The sequence below is a fragment of the Arachis hypogaea genome, chromosome 17 (genome assembly GCF_003086295.3).
Source record: "Arachis hypogaea cultivar Tifrunner chromosome 17, arahy.Tifrunner.gnm2.J5K5, whole genome shotgun sequence".
NCBI lineage: Eukaryota > Viridiplantae > Streptophyta > Magnoliopsida > Fabales > Fabaceae > Arachis > Arachis hypogaea.
Genome location: NC_092052.1, coordinates 110,883,474 through 110,898,426, shown reverse-complemented (window position 1 = coordinate 110,898,426; position 14,953 = coordinate 110,883,474). Strand labels below are relative to the sequence as shown.

Genomic DNA, 14,953 nt, shown 5'->3' with positions numbered 1-14,953 from the left:
TAGGATTCACCCTCCTTTTGCGTCTGTCACTACGCCCAGCACTCGCGAGTTTGAAGCTCATCACAGTCATTCAATCCCAGAATCCTACTCGGAATACCACAGACAAGGTTTAGACTTTCCGGATTCTCATGAATGCCGCCATCAATCTAGCTTATACCACGAAGATTCTGATTAAGAGATCCAAGAGATACTCATTCAATCTAAGGTAGAACGGAAGTGGTTGTCAGGCACGCGTTCATAGGGAATAATGATGATTGTCACGTTCATCACATTCAGGTTGAAGTGCGAATGAATATCTTAGAAGCGGAATAAGTTGAATTGAATAGAAAAACAGTAGTACTTTGCATTAATCTTTGAGAAATAGCAGAGCTCCACACCTTAATCTATGGAGTGTAGAAACTCTACCGTTAAAAATACATAAGTGAAAGGTTCAGGCATGGTCGAATGGCCAGCCCCCAAAACGTGATCACAGGATCAAAAATACAATCCAGGATGATCCGAAGATATCTAATACAATAGTAAGAAATCCTATTTATAATAAACTAGCTACTAGGGTTTACAGAAGTAAGTAATTGATGCATAAATCCACTTCCGGGGCCCACTTGGTGTGTGCTTGGGATGAGCTTGAATGTTACACGTGCAGAGGCTCTTTCTGGAGTTGAACGCCAGGTTGTAACGTATTTCTGGCGTTCAACTCTGGTTTGTGACTTGTTTCTGGCGTTTAACTCCAGACAGCAGCATAGAACTGGCGTTCAACGCCCTTTTACGTCATCTAAACTCGGCCAAAGCATGGACTATTATACATTGCTGAAAAGCCCTGGATGTCTACTTTCCAACGCAATTGGAAGCGCACCATTTTGAGTTCTGTATCTCCAGAAAATCTACTTTGAGTGCAGGGAGGTCAGAATCCAACAGCATCAGCAGTCCTTCTTCAACCTCTGAATCTGATTTTTGCTCAAGTCCCTCAATTTCAGCCAGAAAATACCTGAAATTACAGAAAAACACACAAACTCCTAGTAAAGTCCAGAAATATGAATTTAACATAAAAACTAATGAAAACATCCCTAAAAGTAACTAGATTCTACTAAAAACATACTAAAAACAATGCCAAAAAGCGTATAAATTATCCGCTCATCATGTCTCTCCCTTTTTTGTCATTTTGTACTTTTCTCCTTAGGTCATTCTATAAAAATTCTTGTTCTGTAATACAGCAAATCTAGAATTCGTCCTACTAACGTGTCATTTGCCTCCTCCATTAACATAATTACTTGTATCTTAACCTATTTTCACCTCTTTTCGTCCAAGTGTTTGCCATTGGACCAATATCCATAGTCCATATTTTTCTTTTTTTTTTTCTTTCATGACCTTTTTTCTCTTATCAGTATTTTATTGGATAGAAAAAAAATTTTTCTTTTATCTCTCGTTGTGCCCCTATAGTAGTACCATTTTTTTATAGTTCTAAATCTGAGTCCTTTCCTTTTCAAGGCAGCTCTCTTTCTCATGTTCCACTCTTCCACAAGAGAAACAGACTTGGTGTAGCCCTTCATACTCTATGGAGTGGTTTACTCTATTAATCTCATATTGAGATACCAGAAATTTAGTCAAATCCATTTTTATACAAAATCTTGTAAATTTACCTCTTTAAGACCTCTACTATGCTAGAATCTATCTTTAGTGTTCTTCCAATGATGTTACTAATCTTTTTTGGAATGATCTTATTTTAATACTCAATAGCAAGTCTTGGAAGTTTAACCCAGGTAGCTACATTATCAATGGTTGCAGTAGTTAGGTCAAAATTAGATTTTTAAAGTCTCACCAAGAGATAATATTCTAAGATTTTCCAAAAATTTTCTGTAAGAGAAAAGCCCAAATCTTTCGAGCTAAAGAACCTTACGAGAAAGAACTCACAACCCAAATCAATAACTTTAATACTTTTCATTTTATCCCATAAATTCGTCAGTCTTTTTTTCATTGGCATTAAAAAAAATTTTCTTCCCATGAGCTTTACAATAAGAGACTCCACCACTCTTTTATAATCTCTTTTAATACTTTTTTCTATGACAAAGTTGTAGAGCACATAGAGTAGTTTTCTTATCACAATCTCTTCATCATTCTTGCTCTCCTCTTCCTTCATTTAAGGAGGGAATTTTTCTCTCTAGGTCGCTCCACCTCCATGGCTGCTTGGTCATTCTTGGTTGTCTTTACTATACTTGTAAATAACTTCTTCCCACATTTCTTGCCACCCTGCTCCTAATTCTCAGCCTTTTCTCACAATCACTTCATTAATATCTGTATCCATGATAATTTCATTATCCACCATCTATTCTTTATGCCTTAGTTGAAGGCCTATATCTTATGAGAACTTTCATGTTTCTCCGATTTTCTTAATCTTCTTTTCAAACCTACTATCCTCTTTTTCTTTCAGTTTCTCTATGGGATCATGGGGTTGAGAGGCTCCCCTTCTCATTGAAAGGTAGCTGAGACGAAGTGCAAAGAAAGGCAACTCAGATAAAAAATAAAAAAAATAAAAAAATTGTCAAAAAATTTAGCTGTATTTTTTACACCAAGTTTTGATGATCTTTTTTTTTTTGAGTTGATGGTGATGCACCACTATTTCGTGGTACATTTTGTACTTAATTGAGTGGATTTTATCCACTAAACTCACACTTGTTCATATAATTCGCATGTTTTACATTTTTCTTCCTAATTTTGTGCTATGATTAAAAACATGTTTTTTTTGTCTTAATTTAGCTAAATTTAATCCTCTCTTATTACCATTTGATACCATAATATGTGTGTTAAGTGTTTTCAGAGATTAAATGGTCTGATACTTAATTTTTTCAACTTTCTGAGCTTGGCTTGAACTATAATGTTTGTCTGATATGCATTTTGATATACTATAGTTGTTGTTCTAAATAGACTGATATTAGACTTGCATAACTAACACACAAATTAAACTAAATATGAATTTTTCAACCCAAGAAAATGTTTGTTAGGATTAATCAAAATTATTATTTTTTAAACTCTTCAACAACAACCACAACAATAACAACAATAATATCATCGTATTTTTTTAAGGTGGGCGACTAATGACAATGATGATGATGATAAAAATCAAATTTTTATCTTTTTATAAATATAAATATTTGTATTTAAAAAATGTGTGATGATGATATCTTTCGAAAAATCTCTACAATCAAACAAAATTTTTAACTAAGTCCAACCAAATAGTTATAACGCATTTTATATCCATGTGTCACTTACTGTGCTTCTCATAATTCTTTTTTCACCCTCTTAACAAGAACCTATGTCACGATTATGAAATTTCGGTATCAAAATTTAAAAACTTCTTATGTCACGGTTAAAAAGTTTCGATGCTATTTTCTAATAAATTTTGCATAACTCAAAGCTTCTCCTCTTCATCATTATCATCATCATCTTCTTTTCTTATTCATCTTTTACTTCTTGTTTCACCTTCTCATAATTTTTTTTGTTTTATCCTCTTAACAAGAACAAAAATAAAAAAAATTAAATAAAAAATAAGAAAAAATATACAATGCTGCAAAACTACCTAGAAAAGGAGGAGAAAAAAAATATAGCAACATTAATAGCAATAAAAGAATGATAATGAAAAAAAAATACGCAAAAAAATAGAGGAACACGAAGATTAAAAAAAAGGTATTTATATTAAAGAGCACAGAATATGGAATGTTCGCGTTAGTAGGGAGTTGAAGCATATCTAACACACTATCACTAATAAAATTAGATCATTTTTATTGAATTTGAGCCAATTTAATTACTAAAAAACTCAGATATGTAATGAGACTGAATATCTTTTTATATTTTCATTTTAATTATGAACTTTTATTTAACTTATCGATTTATTTCATTTAGTCATTCACAGTCGCATTATAACTTATAAGTATATATGTGTCATGAGTTTAACTATAAAGTATGTTATACTTTTCAAATTTTATAGTTGGAATGTTTAGTTTTTTTTTAGGTTAAATTACACAGTTAGTTCCTACATTTTCAGTGAAATTACAAATTGGTCCCTATAGTTTAAAAATTTGTAATTGGATCCCTGAAATAAATTAAAATTTATAATTGGGTCCCTACCGTTCAAACACCGTTTGATTTAACAGAATATTCCTCAGTATATTCGCTATTTTAAGCATGTGAGTTACACGTGTTTAACAGTAAGGACTAATTTGCAATTTTAGTAAAAGTATAGGGACCAACACTATAATTTAACTATTTAAAAATGACAAAAAAATCTCTAACCCATCCCACCCCCTCCTCAGCCTTCTCACTGTCACTTCTCCACTTTCCAAAACAGAGAAAAAATCCCTAACCCATCCCACCCCCTCCCCAGCGTCATGAATTGAAGGAACAACAACAATTCTTTACGCTCATGTCTCCTCTTCCTCTTCATCTTCAACTCCATTTCTCTCTTCCTTTACTTCCTCACATACTCTTTCAATTCTTTACGCTCCAATGCCAACCTTCACAATCAAGTTCCTCTCTTAAGATCACAGCAACAACAACAATCGCACCATCACTCTTCAAAGTCATGGCTAATTCTCCCTTCTTACCTGCTCCTGTGAAGACTACTTCGGGAACGGCTTCGGTGGGGACTCATTGGCGGTGAACACACGGCAAATAACGTTGCTGTGGGGAGCGGCGTCACCGTGGTAGGGGAATTCCTCCCAGCCGAAGGCTTCTATGACATTGTTGAAGTCAGAGGGGCTTTGGATCGGGAAACCTAACTCCATCGTAAACCTCATTTTGTTGAAATCTAAATCTCCAAGAAGAAGGAGAAGTAGAAGGAGGAGAGTGCTGTAGATGCGTTGGCAAAGTGTGCATGGTTGATGTTGTTTGCTTCCTTTCCAGGGAAGACAACCTCTTGTCTCCCTCTCAAGCTCTCAAAGCTTCTCTTTCTGTTATTCTTACTCAACCTTTCTCTCTGCTTCTGCTTGAAATGTTAGACCTCATATTTTTCTTCAATTTTCTGAATCTGAAATTTTAACTCATAGTAGATAAAGTAAATTTAGATTTTAATTACTGAGACTTGTTTACTAGAAGCAATTAATCTGATTCTCCAAGGAGCACAGATTATAGCAGCAACAAGAAAGAATGGGGTGGGGGGAAGGAAACGCGTTTTGGGGGTTGGGGGAGGGGGAGCCGAAAGAAAACGTGAAGGGGGAGGGGAAGGAGAGGGAAAAGGGGAAATGAAGAGGGGGAAGGGGGGAGAGGGGGAGGGGGACGGCGCTGGCTAAGCTTGGAGGGGGACCCCGCTGACGCTGCTTCTTCCTCTGTGACTGTCTCTGCTTCTTCTTCTGCTTGAGCCTCTGCTTCTTCTTCTGTTACTGCCTCTGCTTTTATTTTTGTGACTGCTCCAATTTCTGATTTTGATTTATTTTTTGATTTTATTGTTGTTGTGTGTTGATTTGGTTGTTGAGTTGAATTTCTGATTGTTTGATTTGTTGAAATGTTATCTTTCTGGGATTGTTGTTGTTGAAGCCCTATTGTTGTTGTTAAAAAAGAATAACAAAAAAATTCTGAAGAGAGGAGGAAGAAAAAAAAAGGAGAAAAAGAGGAAGAAGATGACATTATGGTAAATGTGCTTTTTTTTTACGGTAAACGTTATTGAAGATCTAATTACAAATTTTAATTTACTTCAGGGACCTAATTACAAACTTTTAAATTATAGGGACCAATTTACAATTTTACTGAAAGTGTAGGGACTAACTGTGTAATTTAACCTTTTTTTTAAATATTAAATGAACAAGTGATTTTTATAACCAAGTTTAACTACATTTTTGTTTTTATTATGTCTTTTTCCTTTTCTTCTTTCTCTAACTAAAGTTTTTTATTAACAATTTTTAAATTATTGAATCAATTTGGTTAAATTTAATTACTAAAATAAATTAATAATGTAATAATATCTCATTTTTTAAAATTATTTATTTAAATATTTTAAGTTTTTTTATGTTTGAATTTTAAATTTTTCAAAATATAAAAAGGTACATCTCTTTACAATCTATACTATCTATACTGTGAGATTTATTATTATTCTAGAATATTTTTATAAATTCAATAATAAGAATCAGGTTCAAGAATATAAAAAGTTCTAAAAAACTAATTTAATGATTAAGTATTTTCTTAGATTTTAAAAATATGTTACAAAAAGGACATTTATTTTTCATAACTCATTTTAATATCTAAAACTCAAATTTATGAGGTTAATTATTACATTATATTGTAACGATTATTCTACTATTAAAGGAGAATGTTACAACATTGACTATATATAAACCTAAGAGTATCATATGAAAGGAGACCACAATAAAGCCTCAAACATCTTATGACAAAAGTAGCTCATAAAAAGAACAACTCATATAAGAAAAGCTTGTAACATCATATCCTCATAATATATGCACTATTTTAAATAAGTGCACTCATGTATGATCTATAACTTGAGCATAGGAGGATGGTGGTGACATTGTGTCTCCATCCTACTTTCTAAATTTGGTTCAGATAACTCTTAAAATCGGAAGATCAAAAATATTTTTGAACAATGGCGCCATCTGTAAAGAAACGTTGCTCGTCACATCCTCTTCATTTTGAGTTCTACTCTAAAATTTGAAAATCATAAATTTCAAACCTCCAAATTCTTGAATTTTTTTTATCTTTTATTAAAAAATAAAAATTTTAAAAACAAGAAAACGGATGAATTTCTTAAAATAATTTCAATTATATGAAAAATTATATCATATTATCATATCTCTTTGTATATGAATCTAGAACAATACATGCTTACAAGATGAATAATATACTTAAAGATATAAAAAAATATATATGAATATAAAAGACAAATATTAAAGTACATAATTCAAAAATTTCACAAAAAAGGTAAAAATGTTTATAAATTTCAATTTTTGATTATATTATTATACGTTTTAAAGGCTTATAATTACTTGACCAATTAAATGGTCAATGATTTAGAGGCTTAGTAATAACTTAAAAATTGTGAAGTAAAAAATCAAAAAATAAAAATTTACAAATTTACCACAAAAAGTATTATTTAACATTCAGAAATTAAAATTTATAAAGTCGGAAGATGGAAATTTGTTCTCTACTAAAGAAGAAAAATATTTAAAATCCTAATTAAACTCCTTGAAAGCAACCCACATTTATTCTTAGACACATAAAATTATGATTTATTTATTTAAATTTTTATAGAATGTTTTAGAGCATATTATTATTTAAACAAATAATATGAAAGTTTGTAGTAGAAATAAAAGAATAATCTTTCAACGATTGTTTATTAAAAAAATATTATAAGTCAACTAATCTAAATTAGAAAAATCCATCATTCAATTGTCCTAATAATCGTTTTAAATAGAAAAAAATCTTATTTAGATAGATTGTACTTAAATAAAAAAAAATATTATGTAATTATTTTAAGATAAATAAATTTTTTATTTTAAATTCAATATTTTTATGATTGAGTTACTATTTTAAGCATAATAAATTTAATAATTATTGATTCTAACAACTTAAATTTATTTTGATACGTCTTCATTAGAATTTTAAAAACTTGAATGCTCGAGTTTACAAGTTACAAATTAAAAGGACTCACAATAGGAACTCCATGAAATTAAAAAATTAAAAAATAAAAAAAAAAATCTTACATTTAAGGAATGCAAACATAACTCTTAATTCTAGAATCACAATATGCAAATTTTGATTAAAAAAATCTAACTTCCAAACTCATAAATTGAAGTGGTAACTTATGATTAGGGTTCGAACTTTATAAAAAAAAGTAAGCAAAATAAAAAAATTCCACCTTAAAGGATGAGACACTTGGATTGAGATCTAAAACTCAGAAAATTTTTCTCGAAAGAAAGACATGAGAAGTTTGGGAGCCTGTGCAGGAAAATTTCTATAAGCCCAATACTAAAATCTGGGTTCAAGAGTATAAGAAGTTCTAAAAAATCAGTTTGATGATTAAGTATTCTTTCGAATTTTAAATAATATGTTACAAAGAGGACACTAACTCCTCATAACTCATTCTAATATCTAATAACTCAATTTTATGAGGTTAATTGTTACATTATAACTATTATTCTACTGTTAAAAAAGAATGTTACAACATTAACTGTATATAGGTCTAAGAGCACCATGTAAAGGAAAATCACAATAAGACGTCAAACATCTTATAATAAAAATAGTTCATAAAAAAAACAACCCACGTAAGAGAAGCTTGTATCATCAGAATCTCATAATATATGCACTATTCGATCTAAATACGTGCATTCTCCGATATAATCTCTATTTTAGTTTTTCTTGCGATCTATAATTATTATAACCCATGTCAACTTAAATATCGAAGTTCTTGCAGTTACACTCCCATTATTGGAGATGACGAATTCGAGATATTAAAACTTCGAAGTAGGAGAATAATGACAATATCATGTCTCTAACTTATTTTTTACAATTTTGTTTAGACAACTCTTAAATTCAGAAAAACAAAAATACTTATAAACAATTACTATTTTGATGGCATTAGTGATTTCTTTTTTTTCAAAGTTGGTGGCATTATTGATTACCGTTTAAGAATAGTTAATAATATAGCATATTAATATTTTAAATCTCCATAAGTTACACATTTGAATTTTGAAAATATATCTCATTGTAATTTAATATTAGTATATTACACTTGTTACTATTTAAGATTGTAGATTATTACAGATGTAGATATTTGTATCGGTATCGTATATGTTGATGGAAATTTATTATATGATTATTGGAATATACTAAAATCGTGTATTTAATAAACGTAGCAAACCGTAACATATTATATTATAACAAGTATGTACTACAAAATAATGGAAGATAATAATGTCATTGGTATTTATGCAAATTACTACTACTATTTTTAATTTTAAATTGGCGAGGGCGTAACTAATAACTTGTCGTACGATCAACGATGTGTCAGACTGTCAGCCAGAATATGTTTGAATTTTAGTTATTAATTGGGTTTACTTTCTTTTATCCTTATTTAGACATTGATATGCATGTAAAGCATCCAAAAGGAAGAATTTCAAGCTGCGCTGCATCGAAGAAAATAGAGGAAATGGTGCTTTTGTGAAACCAAAAAACAAGAGCGAGGAAAATAAGGAAAAATAGTTCTTGACTTGAGCGCAGTTATCGCAGCAGAGCCCCACAAATTTTAATTTGCAACGCAACATAAGGTCAAGGAAAACCGGGGTAATAAGGTCAATAACAGGGTGAGGGAAGGACAAAATTGTGAATCAAATCAAATATTCTGTTGTTAACGGACAAAAGGTTTTATTTGGCGCGTTGAAGCAGGATCCGAGAGTTGAGGAAGAAAAGAGGGAATAGGAATACAAACCGTTTTGCCATAAACACCAAAATCTCCACTCCGTTGTCTCTATCTCCGGCCACTCACCGCCGTGAGAGGTTGGAGAAACGGTACGTATCACCTAATACTTTTTCCCCTCCAATAATCCGTTTTTGAATTAATTAATGATCACAGATATAGATATAGATATCATAATCCTTCCTTTTCAAATGCATGCTTCGGCATATTTGATTTGATTTTTCGCGTGTTTGTTTTACGTAGGGGTGAGACGCAAATTTCAGCTGCAAGGAAGAATGAAATATGAGCAGTGAAGCAGATAACGTAACGCTGAAGAAACGTAATGAATCAGGTTGTTGTTGCTGCTACAATTGCAAGTGCATGTGCAAGGTTAACGTTCTGGGTGTTGTGTTAGTGTGTTGAGTGCGATTCGACACAACGCGCGGTGGCGTTGGTGTTGGCGTCTTTCAAATGGCAAAGATGAGAGAGCCGGGGTCCGAGACACCTACCTCAAACTGCGAGGAGGAGAAGATTTTTGTTTCGATTCGAGTAAGGCCTTTGAATGATAGAGAAAGGTGGAGGCGTGATGCGTCCGAATGGGAGTGCATTTCTGGAAACACCATCAGATACAAGAATGGTCCAACAGATGGCTACACTTTTGGTACGAAATACATTATATGTTATATCATTGCCTATGATCCAATATCAAACAATTAATAGATACGAGTCGTAGTTTTAAGCATTTTCTCTTGAATTCTGATTATGACATGTGAAGATTGAATCATTTATTTGAAACAGACAGGGTATATGGGGAGAAGAGCTCCACGCAGCAGGTTTATGAGCAGGGGATCAAGGAAATTGTCCTTTCAGTTGTTAGTGGCATCAATTGTGAGTAGTAACCCTTCTTGATTTAATGTCTTGGATGGTGGATTTTATTCTATTTTTATTATATGAAATCAAATGAATAAATTTCAATTGAATATTTTCTTAGTTTTATTTATAGTTTAATTTATGTATAAATTTGTTAATTTTAAAATTATTAACTTTTAAATTAATTTATATATTTTATAAATTATATATCCATTGAGTCACCAAAAAAGAAAAGTATATATCCATTGTCTAAATCTAGATTGAATGTAATTTTAGGTAGCGTTTTTGCATACGGACAAACAAGCAGTGGGAAGACTTACACCATGAAAGGAATTACTGAATATGCAATAGATGATATATATGACTACATAGAGAGGGTACAAACAAATTCCAGTTATTTTGGTCTCAAATTGATGATTTTATGTTGATGCTACCAAAACATGATATTTTATTGTTGTGTCCCAGCAACATGGGAGAGACTACATTATGAAGTTCTCTGCGATGGAAATATATAATGAAGCAGTTAAAGACCTTCTTACTACAAATTCTCCTCCACTTAGATTGCTTGATGATCCAGAGGTAAATTTACCATGTTTTTTTTTTTTGGACATGTAAGAGTTCCTGGCTTTAGTTCTTTTGACCAGTTGAGAATCTATGTGCCTCAAACAGAAAGGGACTATTGTTGAGAGACTTACAGAGGAGACTCTCACAGAGAGGAGCCACTTGCAGGAACTCCTTTCAACATGTGCAGGTATTGGTGACTTGGTGTCTATTTAGTTTTACACTCTTACCACTTTTGATGCTTTTCAAAGATTTCAACGCACATCTGCAAATATCTTGCAGCTCATAGGACAACGGAAGAAACAGCCATGAATGAGACTAGCTCCAGATCTCATCAAATTCTCCGATTGGTATCCACTTTATTATAAAATTAGTTAATATTTTTTACCAAAATACTCTTATTTTATTCCTAACCTTACCCAAAATGATGAAATTGCAGACAGTTGAAAGTAACCCTACTGATTATGTAGGTGCTACACGTTCTGGTACACTTATAGCCAGTGTGGTATGATTTTTACCCGTTTTCTCCTATACAAGTGTGCGCGCGTGTGAATAGAAAATAAAAATTATTTTCTTTCTACAGAATTTCGTTGATCTTGCCGGGAGCGAGCGTGCTTCTCAAGCATTATCAGCAGGCACAAGATTGAGAGAAGGTAGCCACATAAATCGAAGTTTGCTGACCCTTGGAACTGTAATTCGAAAACTAAGGTATTCTAAAATTCAAAATTTTTGCATCTAGTTGCTCTGTATTATGCTTTAAGTTTGATTGCCCTGAAGTAGTAGAAGAATATTATGATAATTTATTGAAAATGTTGACTGCGTGTTCTGCTTTCTGAAAAGTGTAATTGCCTAATTGGTATGTTAAGGTATTCTAAAGAGCCAAAGTATTTGATGTTGATGTACTGTATCCTAAGCATGCATATTTGTTGACTTAATAGATCTTTATTGCTTCTTCCTACCCACTTGCCAACCTAATCTGAAGTGAAAGTTCCATTTTTTTCAAAAAAAAATCAGAAGAAAAAGAAAGGGGTGATTAAACATTATTTCGCTACTTTCATTTTCAAATAGATTGTCTGAATTCTAAGCCACTATTGTTCATTGCAGCAAGGAAAGAAATGGACACATACCTTACAGAGACTCTAAACTTACTCGTATTCTACAAAATTCTTTAGGCGGCAATGCAAGAACAGCAATAATTTGCACCATTAGTCCGGCGCGAAGCCAGGTTGAGCAATCGAAAAATACCCTACTCTTTGCTGCTACTGCCAAGCAGGTGACTACTAATGCTAAGGTCAATGTGGTCATGTCAGATAAGGTCTTGGTACAACAACTACAGAAAGAGTTGGCTAGAATGGAGAATGAGTTGAAGGGCTTCAGTTCAAATTCTGCTATACTAAAGGAGAGAGAGCTTCTGATTGAACAGGTAAGGGAAGATTCAATAATGTGTATCCTCACTAAGATATTTCAAACTCTTTGTATCCTTTCAAAAAACATACAAACTATAAAAGACAAATATCGTAGAGTACATAATTTGATCTCATTAATTTTTATTCACTTTGTACTTCTTGATTTGAAAATATGCAGATGGAACAGAAGATCAAGGAGTTGACTGAACAACGTGATCTCTTTCAATCTCGTGTTGAAAATTTGCTCCAGACAACTACTCAAGTTGAGACTCCTCGTCATCGCAGAAGAACATCCAGTGTGTCTAATTTAACTGCAAAACTTTTACAGCATCAAGACAATATGGAAGACGACTTTCTTTTGGATGGCAGTCCTCCCACATTTGCTGGGCCTGATCCATGTCATGGTTGGGAGGAGATATCTAGGGAAGCCGGTTCTGAAGATAGTATCAGAGAAGTTCAATGTGTTGATACATCCCTTCGTGCTTTGAAAGAAAGTGGAGGAAATACCCCCATGATACAAGTCGCACATGTAGTTACTAAATCATCATCGAGGAATGAGCATAAAGGGTTGGATCATGTTGCTGAACTTAATAGTCAAGATTTTCTGAAGCAAACAGTTCAGGACCCTGAAAAGACCAACGAACCCTGCCATGTTGAGGACCTTTCAGAGTACCCAAATGAGTCCCCATATATTTCTTGCAAGCCCATGTTGGCTGCTCATGCTACTCCAATGTCTCCAGCTGCTCAAATAATCAAAGTGGATTGGGAACCTGCATCACTTCATCATGCCAAAAGGTTGCAGCAAAAGGTTATGTCATACTCATCACCTTCTTGGTTAGGTAAGTTTGACCAGGAATTCGCATCACCTTCTCGATTTGCCGGAGTGCAACAGACACCAACTAGGGTCGAACAGGAATATTCTGATTGCTTGGATTACCTCCCTGAGGAGCCATATAAATCGCCAATGCAAGTTACTACACGAAAATCATCTAGAAAATATTCTCAAATTGGTGAGACCAATACTGCAGTTCCAGTAGAATCCGATGTTGATTCTGATGGAGAGGATACTGCAAGCGTTCTCAATTTCGCTGTAAGAATGAATGAGAAGTCTAGGTCAAAGCTATCGAAGAAGAACTCTAACGATCAATTGGTAAGCACAGAAATAGGTTTTAAGATCCAATTGACAAGCATATAGAGATTATCCCATGTGATCAAGATGCATTCATGTTTTAAACAAGACTATAAACAACATACATGGTTTTTTAATAAGTTAGAATATGATTATAAAAAATTTGCATATTGCATATTTAAGAATGAAAATTATATATATAGAATTTTTACCAAAAAATATTTTGTTAAAAATAACAATTTTATTACTCGGATGTAGTTCTGTTTTCATGTCCAAGACATGCACATGGAGAGTAGAAAATCTTATTCAGTATTTTTTCGACAAAAACTCCCTCAAGTTTTATCCTCTAACAACAAGCATTCTGCATGAAGATTTAATATTTGTATATTTTATTTTAAATGTGTTATAGGTACACGGAAAATCATATGTAGTCAATAAACGTCTAAGCAAAATAAAAGGTATGGGTTTCTATGAATGCGCGGGAGCTATGACACCTTCCAGATTTGAGAGACAGCAGAAAGATATAGTGGAACTTTGGCATGCATGTAATGTACCACTTGTACACAGATCCTATTTTTTCCTTCTCATCAAGGGTGAACTTGCGGATACTGTGTACTTGGACGTTGAGCTCCGACGTTTGTCCTTTCTTCAGCACACATTTTCTACTGGAGCTGACATTACAGGACAAGGTCTAGATGTCACACCTAATTCAAGGTAAAATCTGTGTTTATTAAGTATATTTTTAACATGCAATTCACCCTTCCATCTGCAAGGATGACCAATTCATATTAATGAACAATTTTAACTGTGATTGCCCATATAGTGCAAGACATGTGATCATATGTTTTTGTTTGATAGCCTGAAGGCTCTGAATCGTGAGAGGAAGATGCTAAGCAAGCAGGTGCACAAGAAATTTTCCTATAAGGAAAGACTGCAACTATACCAGAGGTGGGGTATTGATTTGAATACTAAGCACAGAAGCATACAATTGGCATATCTGCTATGGACCAACACAGAGTTGAACCACGCAAGGGAAAGTGCAACACTTGTTGCTAGGCTTGTTGGTTTGATAGACTCGGGTGATGATTCAAAGAAGAGTTTTGGATTTGGCTTCGGCTTCTTGGCCCGACGCAAGAGCAGCACTGTTAAACCCGATAACTGGAAGGAGAATATGACTACCGTTGGATAGAAACATAAGCCAGCATTTTTTTATATTGACATTTAATTCATGTGGTTGATTCAATTTGTATTCTGGTCATCTTCATATTTTACTCGACTTCTAGGTTCTGGTTGTACATTGGAGAGAATTTTAAGATCATAGTGATTGTTTAATTTATTCCATTAATTCAAATAAAACCTTTGCTGTTACATCTCTAAGAAACTCTTTCCGCTCCCACCAGGTCTTTTAACAAGGAGAATACTAGGGGACAATGATTTTGTTGAAAATATGAACAACCACTAATCAAATAAAAACACACTATACCTCTAATTTAATCCTCTAAATTTTAATATTAAAATAACTATTCGTACACTAATAATATATCTATTGTTTAGATTGTTTAATATTTTCATTGTTTACCTATACTTTTCCTTTAACAT

The 14,953-nt window shown here is 32.9% G+C and overlaps 1 protein-coding gene across 1 annotated transcript; it reads left to right on the top strand.

The window, feature by feature from the left end:
* Positions 1 to 9,127: 9,127 nt before the first annotated feature.
* LOC112767053 (kinesin-like protein KIN-7J) lies at positions 9,128 to 14,722 on the top strand. Its single transcript, XM_025812939.3, has 13 exons — positions 9,128 to 9,501; positions 9,653 to 10,049; positions 10,187 to 10,276; positions 10,535 to 10,635; positions 10,724 to 10,837; positions 10,928 to 11,009; positions 11,102 to 11,169; positions 11,259 to 11,324; positions 11,403 to 11,527; positions 11,924 to 12,242; positions 12,404 to 13,375; positions 13,764 to 14,068; positions 14,213 to 14,722. The coding sequence occupies exons 2-13, from the start codon at positions 9,860 to 9,862 to the stop codon at positions 14,541 to 14,543; spliced, it is 2,763 nt and encodes a 920-aa protein (XP_025668724.1). The 5' UTR covers positions 9,128 to 9,501; positions 9,653 to 9,859; the 3' UTR covers positions 14,544 to 14,722.
* Positions 14,723 to 14,953: the final 231 nt, after the last annotated feature.